We start from the raw sequence: 19,127 nt of genomic DNA on the forward strand, positions 1-19,127 counted from the left end.
CCTTTGCCCAAATTTCAGGTTCGTGTCAACATCAAAGCATTCTTGGAGGGTCATGGCAGCTATGAAGTTGACCCCTACATTGAAGTTTTGCTGCATGAAGAAGTCTTGAAAGAATCCCTATTACCACTGGTTGTTGAGCTTATACCGCTATTAATTAACAATGGTAAACTTACTCTTATGCATCTTATTTCATGTTTCTCTTTTATTGTTTCAACATTCGTTTTTACCATTCCTGAACTGGCGGGATTACGTTGTTGTTTAGTTGTATGTTTCCTGGTCTTACCTTGCCATTCCCCACTCCTTCTTATTTGTCAACTCCTGCTGGAAACATAGGGGCCACTTTCATGATATTTGGCATATCTGAGGCATTTTTTAAAACCAGGAAGAACCTATTCCTTTCACATGAGGTCAAGACAGTAACACACACACACACCTTTTCAAATCTAATCACATGATCTGGTGGTCTTGGTGCTGGGGGTGGCAGAGATTTATCTCCCTGCCAGTGATACAATCAAGAGTGCATTTTGCACCAAAAGCCAATATGAGAGATTTTCTCGTGGCATCTACCATAGTATAGTCTGTTCTAACAGAACATCCAGCTTTAAGTGGGGATAAATATTACCTCTCAGTATTAATACTGCCTCTGTTGTTAATATATATATTTTTAACAAGCTCACTGGGTTATTTTGACACCAGCACCTGTTCTGGTACTGTTATTCTATATATCACTGTGCCTCTAGCGATCAAGTATCCATTATCGATGAGACAAAGGAAGATTGAAATCACGTGATCTGGTGGTCTCAGTGCTGGAGGTGGTCGGGGATTTATCTCTCCACTAGTGATATAAACGAGTGCATTTTTGCACCAAAAGCCAATATCAGAGTTTCTCCTGTGGTATCTGCTGCAGTATAGCTTGTTCTAACAGAACACCCATGTTTAACTGGGGATAAATATTATCTCTCTATATCAACCGGACTATCAGATGTTGTTATACACCTCTGATCACAATGCACTTTCTTGCATTGTTGTAGCTTTTCAACGATGCCATCCCACTGGTTGGGTGGATGGGCCAACAGTCCTCTTGTACAGGGCCCCAGTCCACCACGGGGTTACCCATTCACAGCTCAGTAGAGCAGAGCAATGTGAAATGAAGCTCTTTGCTCAAGAACACAAAGACACTGCTGGGCTGGGAATCAAAACCACAGCCATGGGATTGTGGGTGCAACACCCTAACCTCTAGGCCACGTGCCTTTACACACACACACACACACGGTTGATTAGTTTGCAGCGTTGCTCTGAAATCCTACCAGAAGTATAGATTAGCAGAGGATTACTCCTTCCTTCCTTCCTTTCTCCCTCCTTCCCTTTCTCCCGCCTGCCTGCCTTGCCTTGCCAACAGTATGACATGTTCGGTGTATAGGATTATAATAGGTGAGATTAGAGGAGATTAGAGGTCTTAGTGGTAGTAGTGAGAACGGTTGTAAATGTAAAGATGGTGGTGGTGACGCTGGTGTGGGTGGTTAGGGGGATATTTGTGGGTGGTAATGGTTGTGCACATGGTGATTGCGATGGTGGTGATGGAGGTGGTGGCTGGTTGGTTGTGGTGGTTGTAAATGTTATGATTGTGAGCATGAAGGAGATAACAATGACCACTACCACCACCACTATTACCACCACACCACCACCACCACCACCACTGCCGCTGCCGCCATCCTGTTGTCTCCACTTACTCATCCCTAAAAATTCTGCTTCAGTAATTTAGCATTGAATCTGTCTGAAATGTAATGGAAAATAAGTCAGTTTCAAAACATTGATGTCCAGGTCAGAAAATCAAAGTTTAAAGAGAATAGTAGTGATTTCTTTTGATTTCTAGATAGAAGCAAGCACCCCTTGAAAATTTTGAAAAATGGCTAATATTTCCTTTAAAATTTGCTTTCCTCAAGTTTGTCTCCACTTGGACAACGAAAAGCAAACTGAACTGTTGAGCTTATGACCCCTATACATATCCCTGTATTTATACTGTCATCTATGCCAGAACATTCTAGAAATTCTTGAAACTTTTAGAAACTTCTTGAAACTTCCAGAAAGTTCCAGAAAATTCTGCTTCAGAAACTCAGTACTGAATCTGTTTGAAATATATATATATATATATATATATATATATATATATATATATATATATACCCAGGCCTATTCCCCATTTTTTTTTAGGAGTGGGTAGCCACAACAAGACACACACTAGGCGTTCCATTCATTTCCTAGCTCAAAGGGGCGAGCCCCATTTTATGCTCAGGTCAAAGCATAGAACACAACCCCCAATATCAGCAGTGGGGCCTGACAGCATATACTGGTTTACCCCCGCCGCATCATGCTGGTTCTGTACCCCTTTGAGCAACATCAAATTCACTCATTCATCCACAAACACTCTCCAAGCTCTCCTATCGTTTATAAACTCTCTTGCCTCTCTCACTCCAATACCTCTAACCAGCAAAGCTTTCCTCACTCCATCCATCCACACAAACCGAGGTCTGCCTCTGGTTCTGCTGCCTACCACTTCAGCCTTCATCACTCTCCTTACTATCTGCTCCTCATCCATCCTCTCCATGTGGCCAGACTGCCTCGACATTTGTTGAGTGAGAAAAAGATAGCTGTTTGAAATGTTAGTGGGAAATCGGTCAGTTTCGAAACATTGATGTCCAGGTCACAAAAGCAAAGTTTGAAGGGAACAGTAGTGATTTCCTTTGATTTCTAGATAGAAGCAAATAGGAAATAACACTTAAAATTTTTTTAAAAAATGCACCCTTTTAAAGCCTAGCCAGGCTCATGGGCCCGGTTTCCCGGTTTCAATGGCATATGTGTTTCCCCCAGCTGGACGGGACACCAGTCCATCGCAGCGTTACTCATTTTTGCCGGCTGAGTGGACTGGAGCAACGTGAAATGAAGTGTTTTGCTCAAGAACACAACGCGTCGCCCGGTCCAGGAATCGAAACCACAATCTTACGATCATGATGCTGACACCCTAACCACTAAGCCACGTGCCTCCACATAGAAATAACACTTACTGACCAAAAACAAAAAAAAAAATTAAAAAATGAATAAATAAATAAAATTTTTGTTACACAGTGATTGTGTAAAGTGTTTGTTTTGCCCTCTTTGAATACAGGACCCGTGCTTATTACCAGCAATTCACATTCCTATGCTTATGGATTTCTCTATTTACGGTGTTTGTTTAGGTAGATACGATGCTCGTTCGCGAGTGCTGGCCAAACATCTTGCTTGGTTGTTTCGTATTAACTGGGACGACATCATAGATTTTGAGAAAACGTTCTCCGAGCAGTTGAAGACAGATGCCTACAGGGTATCTCAGTGAGTAAACTTTCTGCTCTCTCTTTCCATTTTCACCTGTATATTTACATAGGTGTGTGTGTATGTGTGTGTTTCTTTCATCTTTTACTTGTTTCACTCATTTGGCTGTGGCCATGCTGGGGCACCGCCTTGAAGAACTTTAGCTGAATGTATCAATCCTGTACTTATTTTTTTTTTAAAGCCTGGTACTCATTCTGTTGGTCTCTTTTGCGAAACAGTTAAGTTACGGGGATGTAAACATACCAACACCAGTTGTGAACCAGTGGTGGGGGATGAAGATGCAAAGACACATGCACACAGAGATATATACCTATACATACATATATATATATACATGTATGTGTGTGTGTATGTATATACACATACAATGGGCTTCTTTCAGTTTCTGTCGACCAAATTCACTCACAAGGTTTTGGTTAGCCTGTGGCTATAGAAGAAGACACTTGCCCAAGGTGCCATGCAGTAGGACTGAACCCGGAATCATGTGGTTGGGAAGTAAGTATGTATATATATATATATATATATATATATATATATATATATATTTATACATATATATATATATATATATATATATATATATATATATATATATATATATATATATATATATATATATATATATATATATACACACACATACATATAACACAAACATATATGAAGGAGGGAGAATGCAGTGTATTAAGCCTATAAAATTGTGCATAAAGTACATAAAGTGTATATATTAAGTGTATTAAGTAATCATCGTATTCCAATTTCCTTCACTTTTCAATGAATAACAGATGAGCAACTATTTTTTTGATACAGAAACAGCACAGGCTACACTTTCAGGTTTTTGGGGATAAAGTTATTCAGAAATATCCCAAAAAGTTTACCGCTAATTCCATGAAATATTCACAGGTCCTGCTAATAAAATATAAATGTTTGAAATATTCACAGGTCCTGCTAATAAAATATAAATGTTTGAAATATTCACAGGTCTTGCTAATAAAATATAAATGTTTGAAATATTCACTGGTCCTGCTAATAAAATATAGATGTTTGAAATATTCACAGGTCCTGCTAATAAAATATAAATGTTTGAAATATTCACAGGTCTTGCTAATAAAATATAAATGTTTGAAATATTCACTGGTCCTGCTAATAAAATATAGATGTTTGAAATATTCACTGGTCCGGCTAAAAAATATAAATGTTTGAAATATTCACTGGTCCTGCTAATAAAATATAAATGTTTGAAATATTCACTGGTCCTGCTAATAAAATATAAATGTTTGAAATATTCACTGGTCCTGCTAATAAAATATAAATGTTTGAAATATTCACTGGTCCTGCTAATAAAATATAAATGTTTGAAATATTCACTGGTCCTGCTAATAAAATATAAATGTTTGAAATATTCACAGGTCCTGCTAATAAAATATAAATGTTTGAAATATTCACAGGTCCTGCTAATAAAATATGTGTGAAATATTCATGGACCCTGCTAATAAAATATAAATATAAATTCATGGGTCCTGTTAATGAAATCTAAATTATTGTTCATCTGGATGTCATTTCAGGGAAGAAGCTGAAGAGAAAAGCAAACGAGCAAGGAATAATAAATTTAAAAGGGTTGCCCTTATAAGTTTAGCCACTCTTGGTGGCGGGACCTTGATTGGTAAGCATTACCCTTGCGTCGACATTCTTTTATTCTTTTTAATTGTTCCAGTCATAAGAAACTTTTTTTACCATTATTTATTATATGGAATGTCGACTATTTTCAGTTTAATTTCGGATTTAGAATTCTTAGAAAGTATTCATCTCTTGCCTTTCATAGTTGAACGTTTTCATCATTTATTTTGTAAAACGGGGATATTTTAAATTTTCCATTATACATATATATATATATATTTATATTTATATAAGGGCATTACTATATAATAACGCCTCACGCCATGAGGGACTCTAAGGTCAGACTACTATAAAAAACACATTTTTACCGAATGCGAGGAAGTTGATTCACTGTTTATTTCTATTTTTCTGGACCATATTATACTGACGAGTAGAAGTTGTATAATACTACAATAACTACGAAATCATGATCTATAATTTAGTCCGTTTTTAAGGGGTTGGCTTTGAGAGTTGCATTTCCTCGCATTCGGTAAAAATGTGTTTTTTATAGTAGTCTGACCTTAGAGTCCCTCATGGCGTGAGGCGTTATTATATAGTAATGCCCTTATATAAATATAATTATATATTTCGAGAATAAATGATGGATTTTTTCCCTTATGAGGTTTTTTTCACGCTAGCTACTTGATAAATTCTTGTAAAAGAATTTGTCCTATTATTGAATTTATATATATATATATATATGTTTTATCTCTATCTGTCTGTCTTTCTCTTCAACAGGTTTAACTGGGGGCCTGGCTGCTCCTTTAGTGGCCGCTGGTGCTGGTGCCATTATAGGAGGTGCTGGGGCAGCAGCTCTTGCTACTACCACTGGTCTCGCTGTCATTAGTTCCTTGTTTGGTGTTGCTGGTGCTGGACTAACAGGTCTCTTTTACTATTCTCTGTTCGTGTGTCTGTCTGTCTGTCTGCCTATCTGTTATCCATTTGCCTGTCTCTATCTGTCTGCATATCTGTCTATCTATCAATGTATGTATGTATGTATGTATGTATGTATGTATGTGCCTGTCTATCTATCTATCTGTCTGTCTGTCTGTCTGTCTGTCTGTCTGTCTATCTGCCTCTGTCTATCTATCTATCTGCCTCTGGCTGTCTATCTATCTATCTATCTATCTATCTATCTCTCTCTCTCTCTGTCTGCTTGTCTAAAAATCTGCCTGCCTGCCTGTCTATCTGACTATCTGTCCATTCATCCATCCTTCCAACCATCCATCCATCCATTCATCCGTCTTTATTTATCCATAATTTGGCATATCTATGTTGTTGAGCTTTATCTATGTTTCCATCTACCTTCAGATATGTACTCCACATAGCTCACTCTATCTCACCCTCCTTTTCTATCATCCCTCTAACTCTTCCCACTCTCTCATCCCCTCTTTCTCCATCACTATCTTTCTTACCTCCTCTCCTCTTATTTCTCTCTATTTGTTTTTACAAGATAGTCAGATGAGAGGGGGGGAAAAAGAGGAAGAGGAAGCAGAACAGTGCCTCTGACTTCTCACAGTTTCCCTCCTCTTCAATCTCTTGCAGGATACAAAATGAAACGGCGTGTTGGTGCCGTGGAAGAATTTGTCTTTGAGCCTCTTGTGCCTGGTTTAAGACTTCAAACTGAAAACATGGGTAAACAACTTCATATAACGATTGCTGTCAATGGATGGCTTAATAACACAATGAAAGGTAAGCTTATCATCTCAACCATCACCTTAATCATCTTAACTTCACCATAACCTCCATCTTAATCATATTAACCAACACCTTAATCATCATCTTAATCATCGTCTTAAACATCACCTAAATCATCGTGTTAATCATCTTAACCATCATTGTAAAATGGTTGGCGTTTGGAAGGGCATCCAGCTGTAAAAACCTTGCCAAAACTGACCTTGCCCCTGCTTGTGCCATGTAAAAAGCACTCAGTCCACCCTGCAGGGTGGTTGGTGTCAGGAAGAGCATCCAGCCATAAAAACCCTGCCAAATCAGACACAGTTACTTGGGATAGCTTTCTACCTGGCGCCGGCTCCCGTCAACCGTCCAACCCATGCCAGTATGGAAGACGGATGTTAAACGATGATGATAATGATGATGATGAATTCAGCCTTCTGTCTCCTAGCTGATTTCACAACCATAAATGCATTGCAGTTGCTCTCTTGATAAAGCTTGGTGATCCTGAGTTGATCTTGTATTCCTCCGCTTAGCACCAATGTAAAGAAGCATCGTTGGCTCAGTTGAGCTCTTCCGTTACTGCTTCACAATCTTCCATGACTTTGCCGTATCCCTGGTAGGGTGGCTGAACGGGTGCTACACCTTGCCAAAGGGCAACCTGCAACTATACAAGGTACGGTTGTTACTCAGTGAGGCGTTTTCAAAATACCTGTGTACCTGGATGTACTTAAAATAATCTAGGACAGTTATAACTGGCTCTTCTTAAAAAATCTCAAGACATCTGGAATGCATGCATGCACACACACATACACACATACATAAGGGCCGGTTTCCCGTATGTACTTAAACGACATCTGTTAAAAACGAATTATTTTACATCTCCTGCACTTTGCCAATTTCTATGCCGTAAGCCTGATATGCTTTCAATGTTGAAAATATTTTGTGATTATTTTCAGATTACAAAGAGCCTTGGCAGACTTTGAACGAGAGTTTGGAACAGTACAGTTTACGATGGGAATCTCGATACCTTCTGGAACTGGGGAAGGCCTTTGAATATATGGTCGGAATGGCCATTGGTGTGGCCACCCAGGAAGTGCTCAAATATACCATTTTATCTGGTTAGTGGTTACTTTTTACTTAACACCATCACTACGACTGTGTTTGCTGCCACTTTCTCTCTTGCTTTCTCTCTTTTTCACATTCCGGACGTTTTGGAACTTTTTCAGGTGAGACATTAATTAATTTCAAAGAAATACAAAACCCTAATCTCCTTCAAAGTAGAACCCTCTGACTCCAATGCCCTTGTTGTAGTGCCCCTGCCTCTTTGTGAAGGCCCCATGGACGTCCCTCCAAAGTCAAGGTGTCCAGGACTCTTGCCACAGCCTCCTTCATCTTCTCCTTCAGCTTGAAGAACAGACCAAAAGTTGCAGCGACCAAGGTCTGGACTGTGAGAAGGGTAAGGGCAGTTTTGATGCCAATCTGTGTCAAGTTGCTGGTTACCAGGATGGTGGAATTGTGGATTGGTGCATTGTCCTGGTGCAGGTGTGACGATATCTCCTCCTGACGTTTTGCGATGAAATCTCCTCCTGAATCCCACCAGACTTCTACAAAGTACTCACTCCTTGTTGCCTGTCTGGCCATAGGGAACCCAGAGGATGTAGATGATACCTTTGCTGTTGAAAAACGGGACCATCGTCTATCCTCTTGCTGTGCCAGTGAAAAACATGCCCAGCCCCTAAGTTAATCCATGACCAGCCTGGAGCATTTCATAAGGAGGAGGTGGTGGTGGCTCCTCCTCCCCCTCCCCCTCCCATCCCCGCCCCTCCTCCTCACCTCCACCTCCCCTCCTCCACCCCTCCCCTTATGTGCATCAAATGGAAACTCTAAAAGCTTGATTTATTGAATTTCATTTCGTTTTCTCTTTGCAGGTCTGATGGCTGCTGTTACTTGGCCACGTTCTCTTGTATCCGCAGCGGGTGTCATCGACAACCCGTGGAGCGTATGTCTGCGGAGGTCAAAAGAAGTTGGTAAGCAACTAGCAGAGGTGCTTCTTGCCAGAGAACAGGTTGGTGTTGTTTTTTTTGTTTTTGTTTTTTTTTCTCACACTTTATTTCTTGTTTCTGGAAGCCCTGAATGTGTATCGTATCATACGGACGAAGAAAGTAATATTTCGAACACAGTTGTTGTTGTTGGCACTCCGCCGCTTACGACGTTGAGGGTTCCAGTTGATCCGATCAACGGAACAGCCTGCTCGTGAAATTAACATGCAAGTGGCTGAGCACTCCACAGACACGTGTACCCTTAACGTAGTTCTCGGGGATATTCAGCGTGACACAGTGTGTGACAAGGCTGACCCTTTGAATTACAGGCACAACAGAAACAGGAAGTAAGAGTGAGAGAAAGTTGTGGTGAAAGAGTACAGCAGGGTTCGCCACCATCCCCTGCCGGAGCTTCGTGGAGGTTTTTAGGTGTTTTTGTTCAATAAACACACACAACGCCCGGTCTGGGAATTGAAACTTCGATCCTATGACTGCGAGTCCGCTGCCCTAACCACTGGGCCATTGCGCCTCCACTCAAACACAGTACAGCCGTGAAAACAGCAGAAAGATTGGGTATTTTACTCTCTTCCATAAATAAAAGGTCTTTTTTAATCGTTTCACCACTGGAGAAGATTGTATGTCAGTGTTTGAAAAGGTGGTGAGCTGGCAGAGTCGTTAGCATGCCGAACAAAATGCTTAGCAGCATTTCTTCCGGCTTCATATTCTAAAACACAGACCTGGGGACAAAAGAATGACCCAGGTTCAAATCCTGCTGGAGACAGGATTTTGGAAAGCAACAGGAGGACACCTAGGAGCCATGACTTGGGTAGGCCTGACTTCTGTAGAGTGTCAGGTATAAGGGTCGAAACACTTGTCAGATGGGAGTTCTTCCTCTAAAGATCTCTCCTGCTCTGTGCTTGCCTTTTCGCGAGGTTCTGTTATTTTCCGGGTTAAAATTCCTTCAAGGTCTACTTTGCCTTTCATGCTTTTGGGTAAAACAAATACTTAATGAGCCCCGGAGTCAATGTAAATGACTGACCCCTTCCCACAAAATTTTCAAGCTTGCACCTAAAGTAGAAAGAATTATATAAGGTGAAGTGTTTATATTGCAGGGATGCCGTCCAGTGTCGCTGATTGGCTACAGTCTTGGTGCCAGAGTAATTTACTGCTGTTTGGAAGAACTATCCAAAAGAAAAGGTGGGTAAAATGATTTCCAAGGAGCTCTAGTTGCAGGAGAGGGTATGGAGGTGGTGGACATCACCATCATCATCATCATCATCATCATCATCATCATATCATTTAATGAGATTGTGAGTTCAATTCCTGGACTGAGCTGTGTGTTGTGTTCTTGAGCGAGACCCTTTATTTCACATTACTCCAGTCTACTCAGCTGTAGAAATGTGTTGTGGCGTCACTGGTGCCAAGCTGTAATGGCCTTTGCTTTTTCCCTTGGATAACATCAGTGGCACGGAAAGGGGAGGCTGGTATGCATGGGCAACTGCTGGTCTTCCATAAACAACCTTGCCCAGACTTGTGCCTCGGAGGGGAACTTTCTAGGTGTAATCCCATGGTCATTCATGACCGAAGGAGGGCTTTACCCTTTACCCTTAGGTCGGTGAGCTGGCAGAAATGTTAGCATGCCGGACGAAATGTTTAGCGGTTGTTCCTCTGCCATTATGTTGCATTTGCATTAAAGCGACGAGCTGGCAGAATAGTTATCAGGCCAGGTGAAATGCTTAGTGGTATTTCATCTGTCTTTATGTTCTGAGTTCAAATTCCGTTGAGGTCGACTTTGCCTTTCATCCTTTCAGGGTCGATAAATTAAGTACCAGTTATGCACTGGGGTTGGTGTAAACGACTTAATCCCTTTTTCTGTTCTAGTTTGTCCCCTCTATGTTTAGTCCATTGTGGGCGATAAAGAAATAATTATCCTTTACCCTTTCCATGCTGGCACAGGTTGGACTTGATTGGTATACATCACTCACACGCACACGCACACACACACACCACACATGCACCCACACGCACACACACATATGCGCACACACATGTACCCTCCCCCACACAATAATATGCCTGTACATCTGTATTTTCGTTCCTGGCTGTCTCCGTTCTATCTCTTGTTTTCACTACCTATCAGGTGTTTTGTGAGAAATCTTCTTCTTCAGATTTTTTTTTTAGTATGCCAGACAAAATGCTTTGGGCCCAGGGTGTCTTCGTGTCTGTGTTTGTTCCCCCCCCCCCCCCCCCTCTGCCATCGCCTGGCAACCAGTGCTGGTTTGTTTACATCCCCGTCATTTTAACAGTCCGGCTATAGAAACCACGGTGGGCGGGGGTATAAGTACAGACTTTAAAAATTGTGTATTGCGGTCGATTTTTTATCCGGCTAAAAGGCTCCCCCACTTCAAAGCAGAGAATTACTGCTGTAAAATAAAGAATCTATTCCGTCAACAATGGTGGCGGCGATAAGATATCCAAAGGGAAATAACTTAGGTTTGTTTGCCAAGCGACATAACTCCTTTAACACAAATAGGATTTTTCTAAAAAAAATTAAAAAAATTCTAGTCGAAGGGAGTTATCTCCCTTGTCAGGCTGGACGAGCAGGCTGTTCCAGTTGATCCGATTAACGGAACAGCCTGCTCGTGAAATTAACGTGCAAGTGGCTGAGCACTCCACAGACACGTGTACCCTTAACATAGTTCTCGGGGATATTCAGCGTGACACAGTGTGTGTGTGACCCTTTGAATTACAGGCACAATAGAAACAGGAAGTATGAGTGAGAGAAAGTTGTGGTGAAAGAGTACAGCAGGGTTCGCCACCATCCCCTGCCGGAGCCTCGTGGAGCTTTAGGTGTTTTCGCTCAATAAACATTCGCAACGCCCGGTCTGGGAATCGAAACCGCGATCGTATGACCGCGAGTCCGCTGCCCTAACCACTGGGCCATTGCGCCTCCATAATTAAGTGCTATTAAGGTTGATTAAGTGAAACGTATGAGTCTTGTATTGAGGGATCAATCTAGCCCCTTTGTTATTGTATTTCTGTCGAAAGACATTGTCTTTGTTTTAATTAATTTTCGAAATAATGAAGAATTTTGTAAAACGACCTTATCATTATTAAGCTGATGTTTGGAACAAAAAATTAGCATGAAATTTTGATGGGAGATTTTAATTTAATGAAAGACTGAACCTAATGGAGGAGATGACAAAGGACAGAGATATCTTGTATGATGCCGTACTCAAGAAGACATGTCCTCCACACAGAAGTGTTAAGGCCGGTCCCCCCCCCCACTGCTGAAGAGGATTGACCTCCAAGAGCTCTGTGCCAGTGCCACATGAAAAGCACCCATGCTGGTGCCACATAATAGTGCCCATGCCACATAATGGCACCTGTGGCGGTGCCATGTAAAAGGCACCCAACACAGTCTGTAAAGGAGTTGATGTATGGAAGAACATTGCGCCATAGAAACCAAGCCAAAGCAGACTGTTACTGCAAACTCTACCACCGAAACCACAGCCATTCATTATGACCACTACAATCATACTACCACCATAACTATCACCACCACCACCATTATCATTACAAACTCTACCACCAAATCCACAACCATCATTATGATCACCATGACGACGACCACCACCACCATGACCACCACTACGACCACAATCACCACCATCATCATCATTACAACTTCTATCACCAAAACCACAACCATCATTATGACCACCACCACTAGCACCACCACCACCACCACCACCATCATCATCATTACAAGCTCTACCACCAAAACTACAACCATCTTTATGATCACCACCACCATCATCATTACAAACACTACCACCAAAACCACAACCATCATTGCAACCACCACCACCACCATTATTACAAACACTACTACTAGCAGCACTTCTACTGCGGATACTCTCACCACCAATACTAAAACCCAAACAAACTATTGCAGGTTGTGAAGGTATTGTAGAAGATGTGATTCTACTTGGAGCACCTGTCAGTGCCAAGAGTTCCAATTGGGAACAGCTTCAAAGAGTGGTGTCTGGTAAATTGATAAATGGCTACTGTAGGTTGGTAAAAGTTTTATTGTAAAGTTCTTTAAAAACCCTTTAGCATTTCAACTGGGCCACATCAGGCCCAAATATTCTACCTTTTTTTGTTTGTCTTTTTTTTTTTTTTTTTTTGGTAAAACTGACCAGATCTGGCCCCTCGTACCTACCTTACTATGTCACTTGAAAAAATAAGTAATAATGAGAGAATTCTGGTTTAAGTACCCGATATTAACTTCTCTTGACTTTTATTATTTTTTGGAGTTTTCAGAAAAATTTTTTTGTGAATTTGTGTTCTCCGTGTGAGAATTCATAAGGTTATGCAAAAACCAGAAAAAAAAAAAAAAATTTTGTGTAATTTTAGGGCTATTTAGCTGTTATTTTTAGCATATCTTACAACCACCTACCTTCCTTGCTTGATGTTTTTCAGTTATTTTTCTCCTCATAAAAACATTTAATGGTCCATTGCTGGGAGATAAGCAAAAAATTTGGACTGTCCATATTTTAAATCCTGATTAAAAGAAAATAGAAAATTCGTGAGTGGGTGAAGTGGGGGTGAGGGTTTCAAAAATGGGAAAAAAAAAATTTTATTTTGTAAAATTGAGAAATAGTTCTAAAATCTCTCTCAGAGATCAACACAGTAGTTGTACTGACAAGTAATATTTGTAGCCACTTTAACATAGCTGTCCATTTGAGCGGACTCTACTGTGATTTTTGTTAACCCCAAGATGTCTTGGGGATTAAAAAATTGCACTCAACTGCAATTTTTTAACCCCAAGAAGATGTCTTAGGGATTAATAAATTGCAGTAGAGTCTGCTTGAATGGGCAGCCTTGTTAAAGTGGCTATAAATATTAATTAAAAAAATAAATTTCAAAAAATAAAAAAAAATTTTTTTGTCATAATTATATGAATTCTTGTGTAGAACACAAATTCGCCAAAATTTCCTGAAAATTCCCCCCCCCCCAAAATGGAAAAATAAAAACATTACGATGCTTAATATGAGGTACTTAAACCAAAATTTGATCACAATAACATCATTAAAACCTTTAAGCTATGAGATAGTACATGTTTAATTCAAAACAATTTGAATAAATAAGCATTACATTTGACAGAATAATCTGAATGCTAAAGGGTTAGCCTTGAAAGCCTCCTCATCAATGTCCATACTCCTAATGTGACCATCATGTCCTAATTTCAGATTTTGCTATTTATTATTCCTTGCATAATCCAAAGCTTACGACGCTTGCTGCTACTTTGCATGTATGCATGCGAACTATCACTTTGTGTGCATCGCGGTTGTAATCTCTTTATTACTGTTACGTGTGTGTGCTGGCCTTGTGCTAATTTTTGAAACTATTATATTACATTTTTTTTTTTGATCTTTTATTCGTTTCAGACAGTTAACTTTGGCCATGCTGGGACACCACTTTGAAGGGTTTTTGTTGAACAAACCAACCCCCAGGACTTACCCATTTAAGCCTAGCACTTAGTCTATATTGGCCTCATTTTGCTGAACTGCTAAGTTACAGGGACATAAACACACCAACACCGGTTGTCAAGCAGTGGTGAGGGACAAGGGACAAACACATATACACACACACACAAACACACACGATGGGCTTCTTTCAGTTTCTGTCTATGAAATCCACTCACAAGGCTTTAGTTGGCCCAAGGCTTGCACAACATGCCACACAGTGAGACCGAACTTGGAACCATCTGGTTGGGAAGCAAGCCACGCCTGTGCCTATAATATGTACACACCACTGTCTTCATCATTTTATGACCATTTCCAATGCTTGCATGCATTTTGAAGGATTTTCACCCATACAGCTTCTTACTAATTCTTCTAATCCTTTCTCTTCTTTCCGAGTTTCAGCAGCCCCGGGTTTTCCCCGACTATACCCCCACCCCACCCAAGTCTTCCTCAATCTTCTTCTTCTGCAAATTGCTTCCATTTAAATCGCTCAGGGGCACTTTGTCCTATCTGTTATCCTGCACGTGACTCGCATGTCCACACCAACACAGTCTCCTCTTCTGCATTTCACATCTGGTTTCTCATTTCTCACACCTAGTTTTTCTCTAAATTCATTTGTGCTTCATTGTTGATGACACCTGCAACAAGACCTTACTAACCCTCATTTGCATTTTTCCACCCTTCGTATACACCCATTGCTTACACCCTTCATATGCACCCAATATCTCACTTCTATGTAAAACCATGTTGCGTGTGTTGGCACTCCGTCGCTTACGACGTCGAGGGTTCCAGTTGATCCGATCAACAGAACAGCCTGCTCGTGAAATTAACGTGCAAGTGGCTGAGCACTCCACAGACACGTGTACCCTCAACATAGTTCTTGGGGATATTCAGCGTGACACAGTGTGACAAGGCTGACCCTTTGAATTACAGGCACAACAGAAACATGAACAAACACACACGCATATATACATACATACATACATACACACATACATGCTCAAACACACATATATATACATACATACACGCACATACATACTCAGACACACACACATACATATATACACACACACACAAACATATACATACATACATACACAGATACATACATACATACATCCATACTCAGACACACACAACACACACGTATACATATATATATATATATATACACATGCACACATATACATAAATACATACACACCCACACACACACTATATTTTTCGTATGTTGTTTCACTGTTGTTATGTTTCCCGTTCCAACAGAGCTGATTGGCTATTGAAATTCCTGTACAGATCGTCCTCTATGCAGTTCCAAATCGCCGGCTTGATGCCTGTCAAACTGACGCACCATTGTATGCACAATATTGATTTAAGTGATGTGGTGAGTTTCATTCATTGTTTGCAATACCATGTATATATTGTTGTTGTTGTTGATGAACCCTTTAGTGTTTTAAACTGGCTGTATCAGGCCCAGATATTCTATTTGTTTTACGTTCAAGCTGGCTAGATCCAGCCTCTCATACTTACCCTACAATGTCATTCTAAAAGTAAGCAATCGCATTACTGGTGTTAGACTATATTGGCCCAAATTGGTGGTCTTTCCCCTGGATAAACATTAGTAGTGTGGAGAGGGGCTATCCGCATGCATAGCCAACTTAAAGTAAGAAAAAACAGGAAAAATAATCCAGAATCCTTGTCCAGTACCGGATTGATCCCACAATCTAATCAGTTTGTCTCCCACTACTGCTTGACAGCCAGTGTTGGTTTGTTTATGTCCCTGTAGTTTAGTGGTGCAGTTAAAAGAGACTGATAGAATAAGTATTGAACTTAATAATTACTTAGGTTGCTTTGTGTGACTATGCCCTTCAAGATGGTTTGCCCAATATGGCTGCAATCCAATGACTGAAAGATGATAAAAGATATATAGACACTCATTTGAAAATACACACACACGCACACACACACATACACACACACACACACATACACACACACACACTTGTTATGCAATTTATAAATAAATTTCTGATCAAAAGTTAATTTCTCCCTTCTGTGTTTTTTTTTTCTTTTTTCTCTTTTGAAAAGGTCAAAGGTCATTTGGATTACATGAAGAAATTGGATAATGTTCTTAAAGTTGTTGGAATACGTACGAAACAGTTGTCCCCTCCCTCATCTCCAGTGGGATCTCTGGCAGATCTTTGCTCTACGAAGGAGAAAAGCAGCGGTACGAATCAGGATGAGGCGGAACCAGTCGACTCCAAGAATCCATCCACGAGTCCTAGCTTACAGTTAGACTCACAAAGCCCCAATAATCCCACCTCCGACATTGATCTTGACCCTGATCCTGACCTCGAGGAGTACGACTCCTTTAACTTGCACACCTGCTCCGATCTTGATTTGAACTCGGAATACAGCCTTACCTGTGACTCTGTTGCAGCAGAAACTGCTGCGCTCGATTCCCTCAAGCTCACCTCCCCCACCGATGACCCCGAGGAGGACTCGAGAAACTCAAACGGTGCAATTAGTCCAGCTTCTAACGATGCTTTGACTGATGACGATGCGGACGATAACGACGACGGTAACGGCAGACCTAACGACACTCTGGTCATGGACCCCGCCACTGAGTCTTTCGGCGATTCGGCATCTGATTCAGGAAACTGGGATAACTCAGAGTAACGTTGGAGATTCCACCGAGCCAAGCACCCCACCTTCGATGGCATGCCTGGCCACTTTGTGTCACACTGCAACTCCCGTGATAACTACTACTAACATGGCAGCTACTACTACTACTACTACTACTACTACTACTACTACTACACTTTACAAGAGAAATTGCTTTAATTTGGAAAAGACTAATAGTTAATGATTAATTAAATGAAGATTTACTAATATGTGGGTGGTGTGTGTGCGTGTGTGTGTGTATGTTTATATATAACATTCCCAACTGGATTGCTTGAATAATTGTGGAGATTTTTTTCACATGAAACCATTGGTCGCCTTGTTAATCTACAAATACAGTATATATATATATATATATATATATATATATATATATATATATATATGAAGTACTACTAAACTTTGCAAGAGAAATAACTTTAATTTGGAAAAGACTAATAGCTAATAATTAAATCATAATTTACCAACATGTGGGTGGTATGTGTGTATATATATATATATATATATATATATATATATATATATATATATATATATATATATATAGTGTGTGTGTGTATGTATGTATATGTATATATGTAATGTGAAGAAACAAAAGATCTGGTAATTTAAGGACAATTAGGTTAAAAATGTATAAATACACAGACATTTTTAAAGAACTATCCCAAATTTTAACTTCACTCTTCATTGTATCTTTTAGTTCGTTTCCATCACCACTTCAGACTTTCTCCAATATTTTTTACCTATACACGCATGTTTTAACATTTTTATGTCTGCATCTTTAAAATCTACTACTTTACACACATATATTTTTAATATATTTATTAACTTACAGATTTTTTAAAGGAATGTCTATGCATTATATTTTCAACCTATCATGTACAATTGCCCTTTAAATCTATCTCTAACCAGAATCATGTTTGTGGATTGAATTACCAGGTCTTTTGTTTCTTCACATTACAAGTTTATATCTTTTGTCTCAAGTTACTCTTGAGCACTTCTAAGTTCAAACCTCTGTATTGTGAGAGAACTTCGAATCAATCTTCTTTCTCAAAACAATTGTATATATATATATATATATATATATATATATACAAAACAATTGTGTATATATATATATATATATATATATATATATATATATATATATATATATATATATATATATATATATATATATATATATATATATATATATATATATATATACATACATGCACACACACATATAAGAGTCCCAGCTGGATTGCTTGAATAATTGTGGAGGTCTTTTCCACATAAAACCATTAGTTGCCTTGTTAATCAAGAAATTATATGTGTGTGTATATATATATATATATATATATATATATATATATATATATATATAGATAATGGCTGTTGACCCGTTATCAATTATAAGTAGCTTCTGTGCTAAAATTGCAGATGTAGTGCCTTCCTATCTTGGGCTCCCATTGTAACAAAGATAGTATGGTAACAGTATGGCAAGACCAAGATTCCACCTCCTTTGATGCCTAAAATCCACCCACCCACAACAACTATTGCATTCTTTCAAAGTCAGTAACACTGCATTGTTAATGTGACTTTCTCACTATGATATTTTCAGTTGAAAGAGTTTCCTTTCTGAATCCTTTGGTCATGTAATCAGTTCTTGGGACCATGGCAGACTAATTGCGTGCGCGCACACACACACACACACACACACACACACACACACACACACACACACACACACCTATCAGCCGAGGATTGTGTTTTGTATAAAACTGATATTTGGCAGTAAATTGAATAAATAAATTGTTAAACTATATTTACGAATAATGAATGCTGTTTCTTTCGTCTGTATAAACTAAAAAACATGTGTGTTTCTGCTATTACTCACATTATTAATTTTGATTTTTGTTATTTAAAATAAACGACATTCCTTTAATAGCTATTTTGGGTCCAAGCAAGATATTTGCTGTCATATTTTCAAAAGATATTCACCTTCGAATGAGAGCATGTATCCCTGCCCCATAAAATTCTGTTGACTGTTCTTTGAGCCATTTCTTCACTACAGTTTTCACTTCCTCGTCACTGGAATAATGTTTACCTCTCGAACCCTCTTTCGTGGCGCCAAAGAGATGATAGTCTGAAGGCGCTAAATCTTGTGAGTGTGGAGGTAGTGAACAAG

At 39.5% G+C, this 19,127-nt stretch overlaps 1 protein-coding gene across 1 annotated transcript in view; it reads left to right on the top strand.

Annotated features, from left to right (window-relative positions):
* LOC106879683 (uncharacterized) overlaps window positions 1–17,340 on the top strand; it is a 34,365-nt gene extending 17,025 nt beyond the window's left edge. The window contains 12 exon segments of the mRNA XM_089341101.1: window positions 19–163; window positions 3,234–3,366; window positions 4,932–5,029; window positions 5,761–5,904; window positions 6,568–6,714; window positions 7,656–7,817; window positions 8,628–8,764; window positions 9,851–9,935; window positions 12,697–12,814; window positions 15,539–15,656; window positions 16,361–16,939; window positions 16,941–17,340. Of these exon segments, the coding sequence (XP_089197227.1) occupies window positions 19–163; window positions 3,234–3,366; window positions 4,932–5,029; window positions 5,761–5,904; window positions 6,568–6,714; window positions 7,656–7,817; window positions 8,628–8,764; window positions 9,851–9,935; window positions 12,697–12,814; window positions 15,539–15,656; window positions 16,361–16,939; window positions 16,941–17,138 (2,064 nt within the window). The 3' untranslated portion in view covers window positions 17,139–17,340.
* Window positions 17,341–19,127: the final 1,787 nt, after the last annotated feature.

The sequence above is a fragment of the Octopus bimaculoides genome, chromosome 24 (genome assembly GCF_046866305.1).
Source record: "Octopus bimaculoides isolate indiv1 chromosome 24, ASM4686630v1, whole genome shotgun sequence".
In the NCBI taxonomy this organism is placed as follows: Eukaryota; Metazoa; Mollusca; class Cephalopoda; order Octopoda; family Octopodidae; genus Octopus; species Octopus bimaculoides.